Source organism: Dermacentor silvarum, chromosome 6, assembly GCF_013339745.2.
Source record: "Dermacentor silvarum isolate Dsil-2018 chromosome 6, BIME_Dsil_1.4, whole genome shotgun sequence".
Classification (NCBI taxonomy): Eukaryota; Metazoa; Arthropoda; class Arachnida; order Ixodida; family Ixodidae; genus Dermacentor; species Dermacentor silvarum.
The window spans coordinates 161,827,232-161,852,002 of NC_051159.1; the positions used below are offsets into that span (position 1 = coordinate 161,827,232).

The following is a 24,771-nucleotide window of genomic DNA, read 5'->3' on the forward strand; positions in this document are numbered from 1 at the left end:
GTTGTCGTAAGAGAGCTAGCGACGTAAGAGAAAATCAAACAAAGCTCAGGCAAAAGGCGTCTCTGCGCACATGCGGAACCTTATTATGGAAAGTAAATGGCATGTGGCACGGACCACTCAAGCTTATGGAGCGTCGTCAGGTTGAAAGCGGGAAAATTGAAAAAAAAAAGAAAAAAATCGTTTTGGGGTTCGACTGATCGAGTACGCTAAGGGGCGTCATATAGGCACGGCATTGTTTTCTGAGGCGGATTTGTCTGTGTGAGCGTCTTCGGCTTATTCGGTGTAGTTTCTTGTGCGCGGACGTCTGACTACGAACTATTCTTGTATTTTTATCCGCGTTTCGACCAGCAGAACATATTTACCTCGCAGACTGCCATTCTACAAGCAAGTATTCCAACCCTCTAATTTAACCCTAATTACAAAGCCAGCTTTGCCACTGGGTGGTTTGGCAAGAAGATGTCGAGGGATAGTCGATTCTGAAATCACTTGGTGGCTGCGCGATTGTTGTATTTTGCCAAGTCGTTACCATAAATGACCCCGTGTACAACTAACAGTGCGAACATGCATGGTCGGATCGGAACTTCTTGTTCGTTCCTAGAATCACCAGAAGCCGAATTCACAAAGCTTTTCGTTCGTAATTTTTTTCTTTTAACATTTCTTGTCGTCCTTCGCTAATGATATGTCAAAAATCATGATTGGCTGACATTTTCTCTTGAAAACAATTCTAGCGTAAGACGCTTTTGTGAGTACGCGCCCAGTTCCGCCGCTAGTTGAAAAAAGGCCCAGTGCCGAAAAAAAAAACAACAAAAAATCTGCGGATCCCATGCGCTGTGGGAATCAGTTTAAGCGAAGTTTTCACTGGTGTTTTGTGAAGAACGCTGTTTCTGCTTTTGCGACCATTTGCAAGCAGATACTACACGTCTCAATTGGACGCATTTTCACTGTACACGCCTGTCAACACACACTTGTTCATGCACATGCCACGCATAACAACGAAGGAATGACAAGGATGGAACGGCATGACAATGACAGCATGATGACGCAGTGACAACAATGGCATGACAACGACAGAATGACCACCATGATGCGACTACGACGGCATGACGACCATGGGATGACGGCGCTGAATTGATGACGATGAATCTGAGAAATGAGATTCCGGGCATGGTTCTGGCCTGAGGCGGCCACATTTCACCGGGACTGGAATGTAAAGTCAGCAGATTTGAATTTCCGGGAACTCGGTCAACTTCGGCGCTCAAAAGAGTTTTCAGGCAAAGATCATTCCAGATCCCCACGCTAAGGCGTTCATTGAAATACAGGCATTGCTTTCGGACGTGAAATCTAATAGAAATGAATGGATCGATGAAACAAAAATCTAATAGCAACACTATAACCAACTTCTAAACATAACCACAGACGCAAATATTTGATTTCTTGCAGTTAGAAAAGAAAAAAAAAGAAAAAAAATCTGTATTATATGGAAGAAGGAGCTCGCCACTGACACTTTCTTTGTCATGAAGCTGTGGATTGCAATCGGCGTACCGGAAGTGGCTGCCGGCTTGCCGACGGAATTCAAAGCGCGGCAGGCGGCTGTGGCCGGGGCCTATAATTAGACGGGAAGCCTGGCGCGCTGGAACGTGGCCGTGCGGTCGGGCTTCGCCGCACTGCTCGCTGGCAGCATTACGGGAGGGAAGGAAACCCTACGGAGAACGAGGACGAGGAGGAGGAAAAGTAGGAACAGAGGCGTGTCGGAAGCCGTCGGTCTCCCCGCCTGCACCGCACTGCGTGGCACGGCATGCGTGCCCGAGTTGGTGTGATCACGTGATCCGCGTCCGCAGAAAAAAATGCCACCAGGGAACGGTTGCAGCAGGTGAGTGGCGTGCGCAGGGGATCCGTGGTACGAACTGAACACGCCGACAGAGGCCGATTTCGTTGATGCAAATATAGAAGTGACGGGTTGAGCGAACTCGCCAGATGGTCACGTCTCATCCGCAGGAGGCAGCGAATTCCGGTGGCGTAAGGTAAACTAGCGTGACAATAGGCAAGGAAATGTGAAGGGCAACGAAGAAGGCGGAGAAAGAAATGAGAAATAGCTGAAGGTAGAAGGAAGAAGCAAGTCCAGCGTAGTCACAAATAGTCGCATGTTGTCCGTTTTTTAAACTAAGCTTTAGCTTTGTGACGTTTTCTTCTTAACCTCGTTGTTATTTAGTGCAAGTATAAATGAATGACCTCTGTGCTTGGACTTTCGTGCCCTTCGAAGCGAAATGGAATAGCAGGAAGCAAGTGTTTCCCACCTCTGGCTCCCTGATCCCTAATTTTACTTTACCTACCTCTAGTCTACCTTTAGATGTAGTAGGGGTGGAGCAGGGATACGAAGTCTGCAAAAAGGGCGTCTTATAACTTACTGTAACCCTAATAATTGTCTTCTGCCCACTGCGTTCGTTGGTGGTCCCTGCTAGTCCCCGCTACTGGAGCCAACCTTTGCACCCTGTTTACGGGCGATCCGGCGGAGCTTTTTGACGTGGCATTCGATTGCTGCAATCTTGGCACTCGAACGCACATGTTGGGCCTCTCTCTACACATTCCTTAGATGACAATACTGCCCAATGTTTCGATCGGCATTCCTGCTCCTCACGGTGCATTTTTACAGCGAAGCTGTATAGCTCAACCTCCCAATGGCTCTGTCGTCTCCGTAGGCAAACACTCGGGAGGCGCGCGACGCCTGCGCCGCTGGGTTCCATGCAGCACCAGCAGATGGCGCTCGCCTCCGCGCATCCGCGGCGGCGGCTTCGCCGGCCGTGCGAAAAAAAAAAAGAACTAGAAAGCTCGCCTTCGCGCATAGCGTTCGCCGCAAGCGTTTACCGGTAAATATTACGGTTGCATAAGCTGCAGTTGCCGGGAAGAGGCAACTGTAGCATACGAAGCCGTGAGTGACGTAACTACACTTTCTATGTTAAAGAGCAACACGCCTAGCAACTGATCTGTGTTGTGACAGTGCTATGGGAAGACCACGTATAGTGAGGACTCCTGAGGAGCAGCATGCATACGAGGCGCGGCAAAAGTGTGGTTAGGTGCATTTCTCTTCTCTCTGGTCCATTTTTTTGTAGGTGCACGAAGTAGCGGCGCAAGCCACGTCGCAGGCCGTTGAAACGTCTTAGGCTAATAATTAGGTAAAGTGCATGTGAATGACGCCATGTGAATAATTTCAAGCTATGTCGCAATGGGTAATCGTTCTTGTTGTCGTTTACAGCTTCGCTGTCCAACCATTTTCACAGCGTTGATGGGAAACCAATTTATTCTCGTCGCCCGTGCTGATTGAGTTGCCGGTTGGTGATGATACGGTCCGGTTGGTAGAATTACTTCTGCTTCCTCTTTGTGACGGGAACGCCACTGGTGTAAACAAGCACATTGAGTTTCCCATATGAAAAATGTGTTCACTGCAATTACGGAGCGTCAAGTCGCATAATATTGTCGTGAGAGGAAAAGCTACAGAAGTTCACTGACACTGGATATCTTTACAGTGATAGTTGTTGTGGACGAGAGGCGCGAGCACGGGCGAACAGGAGGACCGTCTTCAGGAGGCGGTCAACATCATAGCACGGTACCTGAACACCTGCGGCCTCCACTGTGCCCCGGATAAATCCGAGCTATTAGTACTCGCGGCACGCACCAGGGGCCGGCCCCCAAGCTACGACGCACCGGACCCACAAGTCCTTCTTCAGGGAGTCCCGATACCGTAGGTCGACTCACTTTGAATCCTTGGACTCCATATACACAAGGACGGGTCCGGCTCCGCCACACCCCCTAGACTACAGAACACTGTGGCACAGCTGACTCATCTGATACGACGGGTGGCAAATCGCCGCAATGGCCTCAAAGAGCACGACACCTTGCGAATGGTACAAGCCCTCCTTTACAGCCGCATTACATACGGAACTCCTTGCCTCAACCTGAAGACAGCCGAGAAACAAAAACTAAACCTCCTAATACGAAAGGCCACGAAGCTCGCCCTATGACTGCCAACAACCGCCTCCACTGACCGATTGCTTAGCATGGGAGTTCACAACTCCTGGGAAGAACTCGCGAAAGCGCACCTCATCAACCAGATCGAGAGACTCAAGCTCACAACCAGAGGCCGAGCAGTCCTCCGACGCACAGGATACGCAACCAGCCTAGAACTTGATGGCGAACGTAAGGAAAACATCATGTCGACGCTCCGAGATTGTCTACAAGTTCATCAGATCCCTCGGAACATGCATCCAGAACACCATCGAGGCAGACGACTCGCCAGGGTAAACGCTATCAGACACAAGCACCGTAACGACCCGCAGGCGCGCTACGTGGATGCAGCCAAGTATCCGGGCCGAAACGCCTTCGCCATCAGCGTCACAGACTACAGGGGAACGACACTGGCATTGGCGACAATTATCGCCAAACACGCGGACACAGCAGAGGAGGCCGCTATAGCACTCACCACGCATACAAGCGAGGATGCCATAGTGGTCTTCACCGACTCTCAAACAGCGGCACGCAACTACATGAAGGTCAGAATCTCCGTCAAAGCGATAAACATACTGAAACGTGGCGACACTCCTCCCCCCTACACCTGCATCATGTGGGTTCCGGAACATGAGGCACTCGAGGGGAATGAAGCGGCACACACCGCGGCCCGCGCAAGCGTCAACCGGGCCTCCCCGCACGAGATTATCGACATGTCTCACCCACCCAAATCAGCGGAGGAAACGGAAACAATACCGCTAACTTATCAAGCACTACTGCAGCACTATCGGCTTGGACGCAGGGTATACCCTCCACCACATCCAAAACTAACTAGAAACGAAGGCACCGACTACAGGCGACTCCAGAGCAATACCTTCACCCACGGAAGCTTACCTCATCATTTCCACCCGACGCTATACAGCTACACCTGTCCACACTACAACGTGCCAGACACCCTGGCGCACCTCCTACTGCAATGCTAGCACACCCGAGCAAGCATCACAACGACGCAACAAATAGCAGCAGACGCAGGCCCAATCCTCCTCGCTGAGACGTGGGAGGCTGCAATCTCCAAGCCGGACCTGGTCGACCAGCGCGAGCTCGTCGCCCGGGCCCGGAGGGCGATCCGAGCCAGAGGGTTCCTGGAATTAGGGACCCTCCCACCTCGACTGCCAACTCACTGCTTCAAATAAAGGTTCATTCATTCATTCATTCATTCATTCATTCATTCATTCATTCATTCATTCATTCATTCATTCATTCATTCATTCATTCATTCATTCATTCATATAGTTGTCGTCGTCGCCACCGCCGCCTCCTCAAAAATGGCTCTTATTCACGAGGCGGATTTATGTTCCACAGCTGAAAACTAACGTTGTCCACGTCATCGACCTCGTCTTTTGAAAACGGACACATGGCACGATGATTGCAATTAGGTGTCAAACATACGAATAATGAGCATATAGAGAGGTTTAGCTTGTCCGGTAATCGGGTAAGCGCAGGCGGACCGGGCTTTGGGGCGTTAGGGCGGAGGCGTAAACGTGAGTGGCCTGTATGGTGCTGCCATTTGGTGGCGCAGAGATCAAACAGACAAAAACAGCTAATATTGCAGTAACCAAGTGTATCTCTGCGCCTCCAGGTGGCAGCACCATACAGGCCGCTCACGTTTACGCCTCCGCCCCAACGCCCGGTCCGCCAGCGTTTACCCGATTACCGGACAAGCTAAACCTCTAATATTTCAGGTGTGCATCGGATGCCCGAACCGATATAGAAAATGTCACGCAAGCAGCGAGAGCTTCCATTATTTATCACGTGCCTGCCATTTTGAAGGATATAACTTTTGCGACGTGCTGATGGCCTCAATGTCGCAGGTTAAGTTCTCTTCTGCGCTAGCGGCCGTATTTCTATGGCGGCGGAACGAGGAGCTTGTCTGTCGTTGGCCGAAAAGTCGGCTATGGCACAGCCGTCTTTCCAGATGCTTATCATCTGTATAAAGCCAGCGCCACACAGTAGCACGTGTCGTGTATCGAGCGAATCCGGGCAATGATCCAGTTCGCTACGGCCAGCCTCGCTTCTGACGACCACGACAGAAAAAATAAAAAATAAAAAATAAAAAGGAAGACCACCGGACACGACAGGATAGAGATAGGTCGCTTTCTCGATGGACGTTAATTGAGGCTTTGACATATAATATTGTGTGTCGGCCCTAATCTCGTCTCCGTGCATGCTTGCCGTTGAGGTCTTACCAGTGCACGAACAAGTCGCTGGTGGCCTCTGCGGGTTTACGTAACCCCTCCCCTTTTCTTGCAATGAGCAGGGCGCGTTGCAAGCTACAGCTATCGACTCACCTTTTGAAGACAGACTCAGTCCGCGTTGACTATACATGTGGAAAATAACTCGTGGCTCTGCCAGTCGTACTCGGTGTCTCGACATATGTCCATGCTATGTTGCATTCGCGTTAATATGCTCGCGCGTCCTTGAGTACTTATTATGAAAAAAAAAAAAAAAAAACGAAACGATCCGAGGGGCGTATGATAAGAACTTGCGGTAGTATTAATTCACGGTGTGTTGACGCTACTGTGCGACAAAGGCAACGTTGCTTGCCTTTTGATTGAATTACGAAATAACGACAACAGAAAAGAGCCTCATTATATTGCGCTGTCTTTTTGCATCTAGTTAGTTAGGTCACGTCTTCCTGGCGCAAAGGCGACTGTTGAACCACACACACAAAAAAAATTCTCCCACTATTGCGCTACTTGGCTGAGTATGCGGCTCTCAGAAGCCAACCGTAAGAAAGATAGAAAAAAGAAAGAAATAAAATGCGAGAAGTTGCAAGACTCATAACCGAAATTCAGCCCGCGCCGCGTTATGTCAACGCCACCGTCCTTCTCAAGTTTCTCGTATTCTGTACGCTATCATAAACAGGAGGTTATTACGCGACCAAGCTGCCTTTATTTGCGGTCCGGTGACTTTAGGTGAAGTTTGGTGAAGGGCAAGTTAATCAAGTTGGGCTTAAAGGTATCAACTGCAGAGTGTTCAGGACCTAGTACGCTAGTACATAATGTAAAATTAATAAGTAAGTTTAACGGGTCAAAAGTGTCGCACATCGGTTTTACGCAGCTGTCTCCAACTTGCTTCATGAACGTCTGTTATAACATGATATCGCCAATACATTTTTATAAAAGCCTGGTAAAAAAGAATTGTGGGACGAAATGAAGCCAGCCTTTAGATGGTTGACATCAGGTGCCGCTTTGTTACCTTGTCGGGTTGCGAACTATGTAGCATTTCCCTAAATGCCAACGAAGCAATTGCCGAAACGCATTTGCTCTGCGCCGCCAAGAAGATTGCATTTCACATATATTTTTGAGGTTAGTTTCCCATAAGCAAAGTGTGCTGTGCAGATGTAATGATGAATGTTTTTCTTTTAACTGCCTATATGCGGCGTCTGACAGTAGTGGATGCCAAAATAACACTGTCGAGGTTGAGGGCAAGCCTTAGAAAATTTTCGGTAGTAGAAATACCGGAAAATGTGCAGCGTATACCTTTCGTGTTGATATGCAGTATTACACACCTAAACTAAACTGAACTTGTTTTCGAGGAAGAAGAATTAAGATGATGTGGGACACATCAAGTTCATGTAGATTAGAGCAACTGCAGATTACAGCAGCTTGTCGAATTGGTCTGTGATAATATATAGCGAAACGTACTTACTTCGAAAAACATTGATGGATGGGATAAGCAAGGTAAGGGGAAGCAACTTATTAGGAAAATTAGAGCTGGCAATTTGTTTTATGATTGCTCTCTCAACAAAAGGCAGTATGCGTTGTGGATTCACGTAGAAGAGTCCGTGGTTAACGGTTGCTACTCACTGTTTGGTAGATAATAAGTGCTCCCAACAAAATGACCTCTAGAAGAATCCACATGGCCGATGCAAACATCTGAAAGCAGACAAAATGACAGACTGGTGTTACAATACGTAAACACGCAATATTTACCCGTTCCGAGTACTTTGTAGAAATCCGCGCACACAGACACATAATTTTTTTTTAATGTTTGTGGCATTGTACAAGTTTGTTGCAACATTTTAGTCTAGTGCAAGTTTAATTTAGTAAAAAAAAGGCACTTTCACATTAACTTCATACCACGAGTCGGTTTCACACCTTGATATAAACTCCGTAAGAAAGTACGACCTTTCTACAGCTGCTGGATACGTACAAATTATGACAAATTGGCTTGAGACGTTTCTTATGTACTATCTGCCGTTTACGCGCTTATTTCTCATAATTGTACATATAAAAAAGAGCCTTATTTCAAATGTAATTGGTACTGTTCGCTTATTTCTCGTTCATGTTATCTTCCAGTGCCTCCTTGTTTCAGATTGACGTCAGCATAGACATATGTGAAGAAGCGACTCATCTCTTCGAGCTTTCCGTTTTTGGATCTTCTGTATCGCTGTCCTTTATTTGCCGACTTGACGTGGCCACCAAGCGCCGCTCCTGCTCCTTTTGTATGTTGACATGCTCAGATGGACTTGGAGGTTTACTTTGGGAGCTGCATTTTATATTCTGCCGTACTTGCAAGTAATCTTACGGTACTTCGTACGTAAAGCAGGCCACTTTCTCACATTCAGGTTACATGAATGGCATTGGAGCGTGCTGAGCTGTTCCCCTCGACGAGTTCTGTAGTTGACGGAACACTTTTTCGAGCAGCGGGTTAACCACTGATGACCGGTATGGTTACATCGGTCTCCATGTAAAACCTCGGGCCCGTATTCGCACAGATCATTGTACGTGACTGCCGTTCGCAGTTGGCGAGCGCCATGGCAACTGTCTGAATATCATGTCATTTGCTATCATGCACGGCTGGTTCATTAAAGACGGCCAACGGGGAAGTTTTCTGACGTAACAGTAGCTTTATGAATATATTTGTACTGTAGTCTCAAGTTTTATCTCGTCTCGCGACTGTCTCATAGGTATACATGCGAACTGTCCCGAAGTACGTCTATCGTAATGTTTACGAATTTGGACTTGTTATATGATTTTACAAATTTTGCGTCAAGGTTTATGAAAAATAGATTCTGTTCGCGTAAATATTTTAGATGTGTTGAAGGATTGGGTGAGAAACATCGAAGAAGAAAAAAGAATCCATACAAGAAAGAAATTGTGATGGTACCTGTGGTACCGTTTTGTGCCAGTGCAAGACAGGAAACAGTGAGCAAGTTTATTCAGACAACTTCCTGAAGCAGGCTAAATTGGGAAAAGCAAACTCGCTGAAGAAGTCTCTGTGATCTAAAAACACCATATTGCTTATAAGTATTTGCTGTGTCTAACTTGCGGGTCTTGTCTGTCGTTAGACGCAGCTCTATGTGCTGCGTCTAAACGTAAATAATCGTAAATAAAGGTGTATATATCCCAGAAACAATGTAGTGCTCAGAGCAAACAATAATCAAACTGCGTGCTGCTCCCGCCACAACCACTGAGCCACTGAGCCACTGCGAGGTGAAATATACTATAGCCGGAGGTGTGTTGCTTCCATTGTGCTCATCTAAGACCCACAGCAAAACCTATGTAAAACTGATCAGATCTGGCGGATATCGCGTGAGTGCGGTTAAAATTCTCTTCAATTCACTTCTTGTTCGTATGTAGCTGTAGGGTAGGCTCGGTAGCAAGCCGTATATGCTTCCTCTTGGTTAACGTCCACGCTTTTCCTCTGTCTTTTCTTTTTTTCTCTCTGTCGCTTACGTTCACACGGTCTGAGGCAAAACTCATTGTGTGACACGGTACAACGCGATGTACGACGACGTGATTTTCTAGACGTTGGCGTATCTATGTACCGCCATGGCGGAGCGCTCTCGACACGCGCCTGTCTCTGGCAGTGAAGGACAAGGCGTCCGTGCCTGGCGAACAGTGACAGGGCCTCCGGACGTCGCCATCGATCGCGCGCCTCCGTGAACATTAATGGACGCTTGTCGTGTCCGGATTGGCAGCGTGCTCAGAGCGAGAAAGCCACGGTGCTGCCGTCCACGGCATTGAGTACACCGACGTCTCGGTATGCGCTTCCCTTATTTTCCTTCTTTGAGCTAGAGGCGCAGAGCTCTGCAAGCCATATAGCCAGAAAAGTCTTCGCGAACGTCTGTTGTAACTCAAGACGTCGGCATTTGGTCTGAAGCGAAAATAATTGAGTGCGCAAGTTGCCCTTAAGAAGTTCCTATCTTGCATCACTGCATCCGGTGACGTCCTTTTTAATGAGAAGAGTTCAATGTTCTTAACAACCACGAAGATTTTTTTCTTCTCTAATCGCCTTCAGCTCGGCGGACATATTCATAAGATGTGCCGGAAGATGACGGAGTGGGCCCGTTACTGCAGTGGAATTGGTTATTCAGCGTTTGCTAAATGACGTTTTCTTCAACTACCGGACGAATGTGTGTCAGCCTAGGAGAGACGCACCTTGGACTTCCTGAGCCTGAAAACGACCGCCATGAGCACGACCGTGACGCTGGTGCAGAAGCCCTGCAGGCCGAGGGCCAGAGTGCGCCAGGCCATGTTGTACTGCACGAAGCAGGCCTCCTCCCGCTGCTCGGCCGTGTCGGCCCGCTGGCAGGCGCCGCCACACCGCGACGGGCACGGCAGGCAGCGGAACTCGGCCGACGCGGCAGCTTCGAGCGCCTCGCCGCTGCCCGCCGCCGCCGTGTCGTCGTTGATGCCGCCGCCGCCACCGCCGTCGTCCGGCAAGGCGGGTGCGTAGAAACCTTCGCGGCAGCGGCACCGGTAGCCGCCCCGCCGGAAGCCCAGCCCCGCGGAGGGCTCACACTGCGAAAGAGTACAACGGGAAGGGGGGCGTGAGAAAGCGAGAATTTAATTAATTTAATTATGGGGTTTTAGGAGCCAAAACCGCTATCTGATTATGAGGCACGCCGTAGTGGGGGGCTCCGGATTAATTTGGACCACCTGGGGTTCTTTAACGTGCACCTGAATCTAAGTACGCGGGTATTTTCTGCATTTCGCCCCCATCGAGATGCGGCCGTCGTGGCCAGGATTTGATCCCGCGACTCCGTGCTTAGCAGCCCAACACCATAAGCACTAAGCAACCAAGGCGGGTTTCACTTCGCACCAGGTCTGCTATACCTTACACCGATAGAAGGGAAAGAAACAGAAAAAGATAAGATGTGATGTGCGCTCACACACAATAGCGTTCACTGCGCATTCAGTGGTGTTGCGGACGATATCAGAATAGGTTTCGCTAAGCAGGTTACCAGGAAACAAGACAGATGGCAGACGGAGCGAGACACGAAATGAACCGCGCACTTCGTTTTGTGTTTTGTTCCGTCCTGAATTCGTCTTGGTTTCCCGCTAACCTGCTTAGCGTAGCTACTCGGATATGGAAGACCAGCTTGGTCCCGAGAAGACTTGAATAAAGAGAACATTGTGGTGTAGTTTAGCGGCGCTGGTTTTGGGGTCTATTGTGAGGGATGACCTCTGGTCGGCTGTAGCAGTCGGCCGCGTGCCCCGACGTGATATTTTGTTTTCTGGCGTTTCTCCCGCGTTCCTTTATTGAAATCCGGCATGCCAGCCTGTAGCAGCGTGCCACTATGCAAGCAGCGTGTCTACGTGGACAGGTCCAGGCCGTAAGTTCAGTGTCCCACGTGCCACGTTCAGTGTTGCAGTGAATGAAGCCTACTTGCCGTATGCGAACGATGCGATGCGAACGGGTTCCGATAATGCTATCGCGTTTTACTTTTAGAGGTGAAGCTTAAGCGTCCTCCAATTTTTCTGACAGATTTCACTGTGAGAAATTCAATTTTTGTTCACCAAAAGTCTGTACCACAACAAAGGGCTTGTACGGTCGGGGTGGTTCGGTATGATATTCTCCTGCACTAACACCTTGCGGATGCGGTGGTTGCAGATGATTTTTTCCGCTACAGACGACGCCGACACCGACGCCGGATTTTCTGCGACACGGGGCCCTTAACGCTATCGCGTTAAATCCAAAGACGCGTGGCGACGTCACCTTGACGTTTCCGCACTATCTTGCCGTGGCGTCATGGATTTCGATGACACCTGCTCGGGTCTAGTTAATTTCGTATCGCTGAAGATGGACTACGTTGTCTTATCAAAGAGTCAAAGACTGAACTCGGCAATTTTTGGAAACCTGCGCCACAACGTCTTCAATTAAGAAAAAAAGAAAGTTTGAAACGCACTTTGAAATTGAGGGTACATCACGATGACGTACCGGCGATGCAATACCGGCGCAAAATTAACGAAGATGGAGTTTTCAAAGAGCACCAGTCTAAGTTGATTTAGTATTTTTTTATGTCCCTTCAGAATATCTATATTGTGATGAATTCAAGACACCGTAATAAATCGTCTCTCACAGCTCCTGCGTTAACTTGAGATGGTAAATTCCTCGAAGCGATTTAAACAAACATTACTTGGTCCGTATATATAAGGTCTCCCACGTAACTTGAGCTAAAAAACTCCCGATACAGCTTTGTGTTGCTCAATGCGTGCTACATAAAAGGTTTTTTTTTTCCAAGCATGAAAGACGCCCTCGAAAACGCGAAATTCCCGCGCTTCGCGTGCGTTCGCGGGCTTCTTTCACGCTCGGAAAAACACCTTTATGTAGCATGTATTGAGCAACAGAAAGCTGTATCGGGACTTTTTTATGTTGCTCTAAAGTTTCCTCATTGATCCTATTCATGTACATATAATATTTGAGAAGTTGAATAATTAAGACAAATTATGTAAGTAGCAAGATGTATTCTGAGTATCTCCGAGCGACGGCAAACAACACTACCCTGGTTCTGTCCAGCTACGTGGCATTTGCATATTTTTAAAAGCTTGGTTCAATTTACCTGGGACACTCTGTATATGTGCGACCCGTCGAGTGGTGAACGAGCCTTTGCGAAGTGCCTGCGAACACAAGCCCGTACCGCCTCTTTTGCTGCAGTTAACCCGTCGTCTTTCCGTAATAGCTCTCTCTGTGTTTCTCTACTGAGGAAGAGCGCGCGCGCATTTTCGGTTTCCCGCGTCCAAACAGCATGCGGGACACGTTGCGGCGCTCCAGCGCTAATGAAATTACACCGAAAGCAGTGCGCCTCGCGGTTTATGTATTTGTTCGTTCCCCGTACCACTTGCGCGTTGCAGCGGTAGATTGAATACAGACATTCCGCACCACGCACGAACACACGCTTTTCCAAGTGTTTCCAATACAATCCAACGATTGTAGCAAAGTTTTTAATTACTGCAGTTAGGCTGTTACCATGCAGACATTCCTTAAGTGTCGTTCACTATAGTATTTACTAAGGACCTACACTCTTAAAAAAGCTTTGTACCCTTTGAGGCTTGTCCCCAACAATTTGGGGACTTGGAACCTTGTCCCCAAACAATTGTCATCTGTTTTGCTTGCATTTCATTTCTTGAAAGGAAAGTCATAATAGTTGACTGTTATAAATGAAAGAAAGAGACATAGAACTTATGGAAGGGAATGAAGGTTCTGCAATTCTGGTGGCTTTATGTATGGAACACAGCTGGAGTGTTCACCTAGCGATTTCTGCAAGCGTACTAAGATGATCGGTCGTGACTGATTCTCAACCACTGCCCGAAACAATTAACCCCGCAGACAAAATGCTACGAAAGCAACGCTAGCGTTGTGTTGCTGTTTTCTTGCACGTTTCCTGTGCAGACGCTTGTATTGCAGTGGGGAAGAGAATTAATTTCTGACACGGCATGTGCCTTTAAAAAGAAATTGCTCCTAAAGCAGCCCCAACTTGTTCATTGACGATAAAGCTCGAAGTAACAGCCAAGCCGTGCGTCCTGGCTGAAAAGCGGAAGAAAAAAATGTCACAGTTCCTTGTGCTGCATTTGAGAGAGTGTGTTGCGTTAACATTGACGCCCCCGTTTACTTAGATAAGCAGACAATCGCGCACTGGTATCAGGACCAGCCCACTTACGCCTTCACACTGTCTCGGAAATAGGCCCGTACCATAACGCGCCGACGCCTAGAATTTTGGATTTGTCGAGTGACCTGCAGAATGCTGACGCAAGAGAAATATTAAGGGTGTGCGAATAGTAAACGTTGAGACCAAGTAGAATACGAATCGAATTTTATCAGAAGCGAATCGAATAGAATATCCATTACTTTTCCGAGAAGTTTTTAAAAGAAAACAAAAAAGAAAAGTCTTTTTTATCTTTATAAAAGCGATGTTCGTATGCTAGTATTCACAATGCGGGAAAGTTGCTGCCGTAACATTGCACCTTATGAAGCGTCGTTTATTTAAGGCCTGAATGCAGCTAGCGTTCGGAACAAATAGGCAGTTTGTTCACATATCCGAAATGCTTCGTAGAGTGTCGAATGATCGTGGATTAAAAGGAAACATCTGGCTGCTTGAGTGACGTGTAGAGTGCTTCACTACGTAACTTCTCGCGTCTTACGTCTATGGCCGCCGGGGATGAAAATGATCCCACTTTTGCTCCAATTTTATGTTTTATTGCGCATACTTGAACTATTCGATAGCTATACGTAATATATTTGTATTTACGAATACCGAATATTCGATTCGAAGACCGAATAGCTCTATTCGAAGACCTGAATCGAATAGAGCAATATTTGAAAGAGCGGCGAGTTGGACAAGTTGGCTAAGGTTCATGATTAGCGGCATCGCAAAGGACAAAGACGGAGCGAGACGACAAACACGGCGCTCAACTGGCATCTGGAAGTTCATTTGAAAGAGGAAAAATATATGAACACATGGTACACCCTGCGCATCACGTGATTTGCAGCCAAAACGTGTTCAGCAAGAAGTGGCATAAAAGCATCCCCCTCCTCCAGTATGCACTACGCAATATAAGATAACTGCGCTAGTCAATAAAATATACTAGGCGAGGGGGATGCTTTTATGCCACTTGTTGCTGATGACGTCTTGGTTGCAAATCACGTGATGCGCACGGTGTACATGTGTATATATATTTTGCTCTTTCAAATAAACGTCTAGTTGCCATTTCAGCGCCGTGTTCGTCGTCTCGCTCCGTCCTTTCCCCCTGCGATGCCACTAATCAGGAGCAATACTTGATTTGTAATTCAAAACTTTTGGATATACGCACACCCTTAAAAAAATATCCATTCCTGTGCATTGGCCCTGCGTCACCTTGGAAATGCCGAGCTGCCGCCAGGCCAGGAATATTTTTTTCTAGCCTTATCCGCTGCGGCGTCATGTTAATACAGAAGTGCAGACGGCGACGAAAGTTTACGGGGCACGCCACCCTAGAACATATTCTATGGGATTGCGCGCATGTACAAGATCAAAATGCAGTCTCCTCAGAACAGCTTGGGGCGCGGTGAGAAGCTGCGCTGATCAGCTCAGGTGTGCAATATCGACTATGGGCCATGCAGCGAGCTCGAGAGGCGCCTGGGAGACAGGGTCTCTCTACCGCTCCTGGCGCGTCCTAGGCCCAGGCCTCAATCCGCTGGTTTCAATAAAGTTGTTTCACTCGCTCACAAATTCCAAGGCACATGTGAATTTCAGTTCTGTTAAGGCATGACGTCAATAATTTAACGGATAACTCTTAAATGAGTTGATCGCAAAAACTACTACAGATGGAAGCATTGAGTTCAAGGTTATGTGGCCAGGCTTCGTTAGAATTATCTTTTTTCGCATATCCTTTGTCCCGTAAGTTTTTGAGGCCTACTGTATATCATATGTCGACTTAATAGTGTGAGTAACACGGTTTTTTAGATCTTAACTCTCAATATTGCTTCGGGGCTACTAACATGTGCGTTTACAATTGCTGCTAATGGAGACACGATTAAGCATAGGGAGATCTGATTCATGTAGTTTTCAACTGTTTGTGGAACAGTGATTATTATCAATAGTATGACGACAATCAAGCGCTGTCGTGTAAACACAGTTAACATATGATAGTGTCATAGACGGTGGATACTGGACGGCGTGGTGCAATTGTTGTTGAACGAGACCGGCACGCTAATAACCGACAGATTTAACGCCTGTTATACACGCCACCGCTCAATTTCTGAAAACGCGCGTTTCAAAAGGTCACGCGAACTTCGTAGCTTCGGGGTACTTTTGGGTGGTTGCCAACTTCCCCTTTCACTCCCTTATTCTGTGAGGGACAGCACACTTTCAGGCCGTGTTTGTTCAGATAATTCAGGATTACGGCGTGACCTTTGTGCAGCCTTTGCTATGTCCGCGAAAATGGACATGCTGTGCGTCGAGCTTGACAGGTTTGATATTTGACAACTATATTGCAACAGACAATTATAGGCAGCTGTTGTCATTCCAGCGAAAACAGGTTACAATGGAATTCAGGGTGTGGCACATCACGACATTCACGACGACAAAACTGGCAGCTCTCCGTGCCGCTGCGAACTATACTGCTGATCAACCAGCGCTGAAATAGGCGGTGTTTTGTTCCTCAAAAGCAGCCCTTCAGAGCCTCAACTCTGCTTTACGTAGCAGCATATGCGAGCAGATGGCATCCGACCGTAAGAGAAAAGAACCATCACCATGACCATCACGCTCTGGAAAAAGGGCAAAATATTATCTTTCCCTGGCTTCCAGGTCATTGTGGCATTTTCGGAAACGACTTCACGGACAAGGGTTCCCGGCCGATGCAAGAGAACTTTGTTTGCCTGTTGAAAACAGCACAAGCTTCCGGCAGTTCTCGTAAGTGCCGGCTGCATAAATTGGATCCTATGTTACGGCTTTCAAGTGCCACCTCGCCGCTCCTGTAGTGACCTAACTTTACTGCCTATGGCTGGGAGTGGAATTTACGAACGACCGCATCGGAATGGCCAATTGACCAACGTGCGACTTATGTGGGTTTGAGCAATCCATCGGATACCTACAGTGCACCTGCCGACAGCACGACGTCGCATCCCTCTACAGACCATTTCGCATCCCTCTACAGACCATTTCGCATCCCTCTACAGACCATTTCGCATCCCTCTACAGACCATTTCGCATCCCTCTACAGACCGTCGCATCTCTCTACAGACTCCAGAACATTTTCTGTGAAAAAATTCTGAGACGGTGACCCCACCCGTCGCTGGCGCAGAAAGCTATTCGTGCGCTACTGCTATGGTATTGCGGTAGCAGTTGCACAGGAGCTCGAGGCGCATTTTCGCCGTCGCTGCCGTGCTGTCACGGTCGATGCACGACTGGCACGTCCAGAGATACACAAGAAGCGCGCAGTACGTTTGGTCGCAAAAACGACAAAGCCAAGTGGACGCACCCTCACGTTCTGCTCAGTCGGCCCTGCAACGGAGCCAAGGCAGCGTTCCACCTTCCGCTGCTGGCATGAGCGTTGAGCGTACAAACATAAACGTTCCTGTTGAGCACATGTGTTCATACAGTAAATTAAGTCGAACAGACTGAGAAAAGTTCAAGAAACGCCCATGGTTTTCCTGCGTTCTCATCTCGGGCACCACCGAAGTGCAACGCCGCTGGTGGCGCTGCTTGCAGTGCCAGCTTCGAGAGACGCCATAGAGTATTTCACTATAACACCTAGAGGGTAACCTGGCGCCACCGTGTATGCGAGCTTCTTAAAGGGCGCTGTGCCGTCATGGGAATGACGGGATATGTGTCTGCGAGGCTTGTGTTGGCTGGTGTTGAACGAGGCTTCGTCTAAAACGTGGATATGGCTACACAAATAACGCGTTCATAAATTAAAATCTACATGAAAGGCTTTCGTTCACCCGTATTACATCTCTCAATAAAGTTTACTCACGTACAATGGAGAATCAAGCGAAGAAAAGCAAGAACAGGCGACAAGTTGTTCCAAAGCGAGCGAGAATCTTGTCGCCTGCCCTCCAACTTTAGCGGCTAGCTGATACTTTTTACGTTTCATGTAATTGTACACCCAATAATAAGTCATCGAATTAAACAAAATATGTTTTTGTGTAATAGCAAAGCTAAAACAGCTTTTTAGGTGCTGTTTCAGCAGAAAATGAATCATTGTGACAGACGGAATGGCGCTAGCCAGGCGCGTCTTCAAGGCGTCCTGGCTCTCCAAGAACGATGCCAATCCCAAGTCACAATATACCGGCATTCCCAAGCATACCACAGCGCAGCAGCGCCAGATTTCCTTCTAGGTATTACAGCGAGAAACTCTATGGGAGACGCCATGGTAGCTGCAATATAGTGGCTGTAGCTGCGAGGACGCTATTTATGCTGCACAGCAGAGGTTGCCTCGCATGCTGCGTCGCGTCAACACGTCGCCTCCGCATATTGTTAAAAGTGTCCGAGGAGGTTCAGCGATATATGCTAAACGATGCTATCGGTTTCAATGTATCGCCCTTGGTGCGAAACTGCCCAATTTTCTTTTCGAGTGCACCGGTCTCAGTGAGCGTTTACAACCTACGTGTGCTTTTCCTGCGAATATGAATTGTTTACTCTCTCCTTATTTTACAGCGACGCTGTGACCCTCTAGTTAGAGTCAGGATTTCTCGCGGCGTCACCATCACGAAAAAAAAAGAGCTTCAGCAATTGAAGCAAAGTGCACACATTCTTTGGTATCGCGCATACAACATACAGTACAGCATTTATTTCCATAAAGAACGAGCACAAAACAAGCATGCAAACCACGTAATTGATGTTAAGGCGCTCCTGCTAATAATGCGAAGCACGTAGCGCTCCCCGCATACGTTTCCCGGTAAAGATTGGTAACGATTACTGTTGCGCAAGCTGCCGCGGCGGCGGAGGCTTGAGACGGCTTGTGACGTGGCGAGTGACGTCACTAGCCTTTCATGTACAATTGAGCCAAACTAGCAACTGATTTCATTGTTGTTGCAGCAGCGCTATGGGTAGGCTACGCATAATTAAGACTATCGAGGAGTAGCGTGAGTACGAGGAGCGGCAAAAGGAAAAGAAACGGCAATACAACCAGCGGCGGTGTGCTGCCGGTGGTCGTGTGCCGCTGGTCGTATTGCCGTGGAATTCCAGCACAGGGGAAGTCCGCACGTCCACGTTCTCCTGTGGCTGAATAATGCGCCGGAGGAGGAACTGAGCAATAAAGCATTGCATAACCCCCTCATCAGTTGTAGCGGGGGTTTTCAACAGTTCCGCTAGACATCCACTTTCGCAATGCCGGGATGGTGAGCCAATTTTGTTCTTTTTTCGTTTATAGTTTTATTGCGATAGCAATTATATGGACACTTCAAGCAGATATCTGCCGTCGCCGTCGCCCTGAGGTTCCGTATAAAGTCCAAGGGCGATAACATCGTCTCCGCGCGATAGCGCGCGGGGGACGCGCGCTATCGCGGAGAGCGAACGCACGGCGGAAAGCAAACGCGACTTCCGTCGCGCGAAAGGCCGTGGGGGTATGGGAGGGAGGGAGGGAGGGAGGGAGGCGGGGCGACGCTGTGCTGCGGCACCAAATGCGTATCTTGCACCGGGCGCAAGGGGAACTGGCCACTCAATCTCCCACGCGAAAGGAGGAAAGCGGGAAGGCAGCGTGGGAGGGAGGGGGGACAGCTTCTACTCTGCCAACAACCGCACTTGTACTTTGCCCGGCGGCGGCGGTTGCCCGCACCGTCTCTTAAAAGCGATCTCCACACGGCTCTGACCTTTGTATGCGCTGTGCATTCGCCGCTCAGTTTTCGTTGAAGCGATAGACCGCACGAACCTTCGCTCGCTGCGGCTGCTGCGCTTGCTGCCAGCGTTTTGGCAGTCGTCGTCCGCGAACATTGAGTGTGATCGATTCATGTTTGCTTGTGCGCGCTGACACCACGCTTGTTTTTTCAGTTAGTAAGCGAGTGTGTCCAAGTTTATGCAGCCGATAAAACTACTATCCGAATAGCTCTCTACTAATTTGCTATCGCAATTGATGCTTCGCCTTTCGGGCGAAACTGCGACATTTTTCTTACCCCCAGTGAAGAACAGCAAACGGCATGCTCGTCTGGTTGCCCCCCCCCCCCCCCCTATTTTTCTTTGCCTTCTCTCATTCTCATAGGTAACATCGAGCATTTCAGCGAATCAGGGCGAAGTGCGCAGGCTTGATGTAAACTCAATGTCAGCCTTAGCTTCGTCATGGTGTAGCTACGTTCACTTGAAGGCGCTGAAGTCGGCTTTTTGGGCAGAAAAACATTCGTTGGGTTCATGTAAACTCTAACACTAAGAGACGGGAAGAGAGCGGTGTGGACCAGAGAGCAAACGGGAGTGGCCGATATTCTAGTGGACATTAGCAGACAGAAATGTAACTGGGCACGCCATGTTATACGTAGGACAGATAAACGATGAATCATTAGAATTACAGAAAGTGTGCCAAGGGAGCGGAAGCGCAGTCGAGGGCGGCAGAAATTTAGGTAGGTTGATGAAATTGGAAAATTTGCAGGCGTAAGTGGGAATCGGCTAGCGCAAGACAGGGTTAATTGGAGATCGCTGAGAGAGGCCTTCGTTCTGCAGTGGACATAAAAATAGGCTGATGATGATGATTCATCTGAAGCAGTGCCCTGTGATGCTGTGTATGAGGGCGCGCGTTAAATTTACGGAAACGGCTCGCCGCATTCAAATATCGAAATCCAAAAATACCTGTGTACTCTGGTTTTGGTCTAAAAAAGACCAAGTGGTCGGAGTAAGCGCTACGGCATCGATTGTAGCCTCGTTATAGCTTAAGGACGCTGAAGTTTGTAAGTCAATTAGATATGTAAGTCAATTACATAACATTGCAGCTTAAACACAGTTATGAAAACATATAAAATAATTCGCACCGCCAAAACGCGGGAAATATCGATAAAAATAAAATGTTGATTTAACGCAGTTTTCCGCTGCAAGTAAAACTTCGTTAAATGGAAGTTTAAAATGAATTATTCTTAAGAAATTGCAAAAAAATTAATATCGTGAACTGTACGCGGTGTTTGAAGAAGTCGGGACAATTGTGTTATATGCATGCTCTACGGCGAACAGTGCTGTGGCCAGGTTATCAGATAAGGCTACCTCAGATTGTGAAATGCTATCTTTTTTTTCTTCTTTTCCTTTTTTTTAGGTTTAGCCACTGTGGAACTCAAATTCGTCAATGCTCCATGCATGGCATTGTTCTTGCATTTTGTTCTGGCGAATGAAGAGTGCTTCATTGACTGTTGTTCCACCGCTAATGCAATGTTGCTTTTAAAACGATCCAGATAATTAACCGCTAATCTCTTGGCGTTACCCAGCCGCAACTCCTTTTGCACATACCGCACAGAGCAGGGGAAAAAGCCTGTCGGGAGAGAAACGAAGTTACTGCGCGGATCCTGGCTCGATAGAGGAGGTCGATTGCCGTTGGCTCTGCTTGCGCCGAGCAGGTCGTTCGTTTTCTTTCTTTTGCCGTTTCACTGCACTGCAAGAAAATCAGGGCGCACTCCCGAATCCAATTTAGCCAACGAAATCCGCTTGAACTTAAGCCTCTAGATCCCCAGGTCGGGCCAGGTCGGCTCGACGGCGCTCGGAGAAACGGCCATTGTGCGACTGCTGCGCACGGCACCTTTCTTTGTGTAAGTTATGTTTGCTGATGAAGGTAGGAATATGGTGAATTCTGTCGCATAAATTTTCGAGACGACCGTCCTTTGTAGCCTCGACCTTTTCACAACAAAAGATAAAATATATTTTTGGTCTGCGCGGAATATTGCTGAAATATCCTCGTCGGGGCTGGTCGACGGCATGTAGTTTGTTTGCAGTACCAGGCACGAAAACTTCTTTTAGAGGCTAAGTATGAAAGAATGTGCTTAGGACGCGTGTGCCACGTGATCGCGATAGTCGTTGTGGATAGGCTGTATTCGACTACCTTCCTCGGACTCCCCGCATTTCGACGGGGGCGGGCGTTTGAGGACGACGATATCGGCGGGCGTTCGAGAAACGCAGTTTGTGAAAATTAAACCGGAATTCCCGCACTAGGGTGTCGCTCGTGGCCATCGGTGCAGCACCGGAACGTTAACGACTATCGACGGAATCTTTAATGCGTTAGAACGCGTCGGTATTGGAATTATTAAAATAATAATTAAGACAAGACTCGCGTAATCAGAGCGTTCCGAGGGAAAGTGACAGACGAAAGATGGCACTGTATTTTCTAAACTTTTCAAGAAATATTTTCCTAAATGTTTGGAGGCGATATGTTTCTGCGCACGTGAATAACGTTGCGAATTGTAGCACTTCTAACGCAATATGATGTTAGAAAAGTTGGAGGATGCTTAAAGGGACACTAAAGAGAAACAGGAAGTTCAACTGGAATAAAAGAGGCACCTTCAGGAATGCATGCAGTTTTTGTTGGGTGCAAAAATAGGAGTTATTAGCGGAGAAATTCGTAAACAAAGACCAAATATCTCTTCCTCAATTTCTCTGAGCCCAGATTTGGCGCTGAAGCAGTGTCGTCACAGATTTCATTGCTCTCAGCGAATCAGAATGCGCCATGATACGTCACCGCTTGCGTAAACGGCCGAGGCGCTGGATGCATGATGGCTGCATGCATGGTCGCTGCGTTTGCGTTCGCCGCGATGGATACCGTTGCTGCCGCTGAACCTTGCAACGAAGAGCTCGCCAGGGCCGCAGGACTGCATTTCAGTGATATTCAGTGAAACGGAGCGCGAAATGATCCTCCGTGCTCGAGCGGTAGGTGTTTCCGCGTGCGATGGCGGTGAACTGCCGGCCGCGCCGGCGGAAAGCAGAGCTTCGTTTTCGTCGACGGAAGGCGAGGCGTCCGGTCCGCCAGGCGACGATGTTTCCCACAGAACAAGCGTAGAAAGTTGCGCACGTACTCGGTATGGTTATTTCGTGGCTTCATTTAACGACATTCAGCACTCACCGAGTCGCCAGTTTGCTGCTACAGGGGCACCGGTAGGGGGTTTGATGAAGGCCGCATTGAGGGAACAGCTGCTCGAGAAAGGACTGACCTCTGGGGCACGCCACGATACTTTCCGATGGCAGGATTATATACATAATCCGAGGGCGAGAAATGCAGAGAGCACACCATCGCTTTCTCTGGCTGTTTTGCCGTTTTATCATCGGCAGAGCACTGAGCCTTTGCGAACGCCGGGGAGCCGGGGCTCATCGCGCGGCACCACATGAAAGGACACAATCGGATCAACACTGCCGCTGGCCATGAGCAAGCGCCTTGGGCCATTTATACAGCCCTCAACACTACACACACGAGACATTTTCTGGCTGTTTAATTCCCGCCAAGTCAACGTTTTTCGAGCCACGCAACACGCAACCAAACACTGTAGAGCGGAACAGGCGAGCGCGATGATGCATGGAGCAAGAACGAAACTACGAAACCATCACGACCGGATGTAGCGCCATGCCATTTTTTTCTTATTTAATTTGGCGTTAAACTTCTACTTCCTCGCTTGAAACGGTTTAAAAAGTTGGCCAATTCTGTTTATGTACGTTTAAGGTGTATTTCATTTTGCGTTTTATTAACAGCGATAAATCGCTCTCGACCAATCGCGACCGGCCTGCGTTTGTAATCTCCGACGTCACGAACGCGTAGTGCGGGAAATTCGAAGGGGCGTCAGCACCTATCCTTCAGTTTTTCGCTATTTTCTCGCTTATTAAACATCTGTTCGCCGTAAGAATGGTATGACTGCGATTGTGATAAGATAATCTACCATTAAAGCTAAACTTCCGGATTCTCTTTAGTGTCCCCTTAAGCTTCGCCTTTAAGAGGGGAACGCGACCAATCGCGTTCCATTAAAAGATCCCTGACTGCTTCTCACGCTTCCCGGCAAGTGCAGCTTATGTAACCGTAATGTTTACCGGGAAAAGCAGGCGGCGAACGCTATGCACGAAGGCGAGCTTTCTGGGAGAAACGCGGCCTCTTCCATGGGCCGATCCCGAAGGTAGTGCACAGCTGCGCCAAAAAATGTACACCATTTCCAGGTTTCTGTTATTATAAAGCGAAGCTTTATATGTCTAGGCGAAATCGTATATGGCTAGGCGAAATCGCCTGTGTACAGAAAACTATCATCATCAGCATTGCCTCGAGCGTCGTCGTCTTCCGCAGCTGGCTCGTTGGCGCCCCTCGGGTTGCGCTCGTGCTCGGCACGCGCTCGGGCCACTGCTCCCGCGTTCGCCGTCGTCTGCTTCCACAGCTGGCTCCGTTGCCACTCATCATTCCAGCGTAGCATTTCTCTTCTCTTCTGTCGTCGTAATGGGGAGGCCGCGTTTACGGGGGTCTGAGCCATTGCTTAAGGGGGTTTGAGCTATTCATTGTCTTACGTGACGGACAGATTTAATTTTGAAGAAATTTAATTTCGATGAATCGCAAGCGGCAATGACGGGCGAATGCTGCTAATCACGCCGCCGAGCAAACTCGAGACATCGAACGCAAGCGACAACGGCGGATACTGCGGGCATACCGTCAGTGACGTCGTTCTCTCCGTCGCAGTCGAACGTGTGTGTAACCTCATAATTGAGAAATACTTTAATGAACCCGCAGTATTGACCCAGTGATAAACACTGGGGTCGCACGTTTCAGCTTCGCTGGTTAACCATCTTCACGGAGTGGAAGGGCCGACGAACTTCTTTGTTCCGCACTTTTCATATTTCAGTCTGAGAATATTTAACATAGAAGGCTTGCGCCAGCAGTCGCTGTTTTGTTTCATGACATTTGTTTGTTGGCTGCAATTCTCCAGATACCTAGGAATAAATTTGTGAAGAATGTAAGACAAGGTATGAGCAACTTTGGCGATAGAATGGTGTGGCAATATAATCCGCATATACCGCATGTCATATAGCAAGGCGTGGCATATACATATACCTAAATATATACGCAAAATATTCGCTCA

The 24,771-nt window shown here is 48.2% G+C and overlaps 1 protein-coding gene across 1 annotated transcript in view; it reads right to left on the reverse strand.

Annotated features, from left to right (window-relative positions):
- The window catches only part of LOC119456318 (probable G-protein coupled receptor 158), a 213,687-nt gene that overhangs the window by 56,354 nt on the left and 132,562 nt on the right, over window positions 1-24,771 (reverse strand). Inside the window, exons 4-5 of the mRNA XM_037718016.2 lie at window positions 10,446-10,808; window positions 7,869-7,937 (exon numbers count right to left, since the gene is read on the reverse strand). Of these exons, the coding sequence (XP_037573944.1) occupies window positions 7,869-7,937; window positions 10,446-10,808 (432 nt within the window). The remainder of the gene's footprint in view (window positions 1-7,868; window positions 7,938-10,445; window positions 10,809-24,771) is intronic.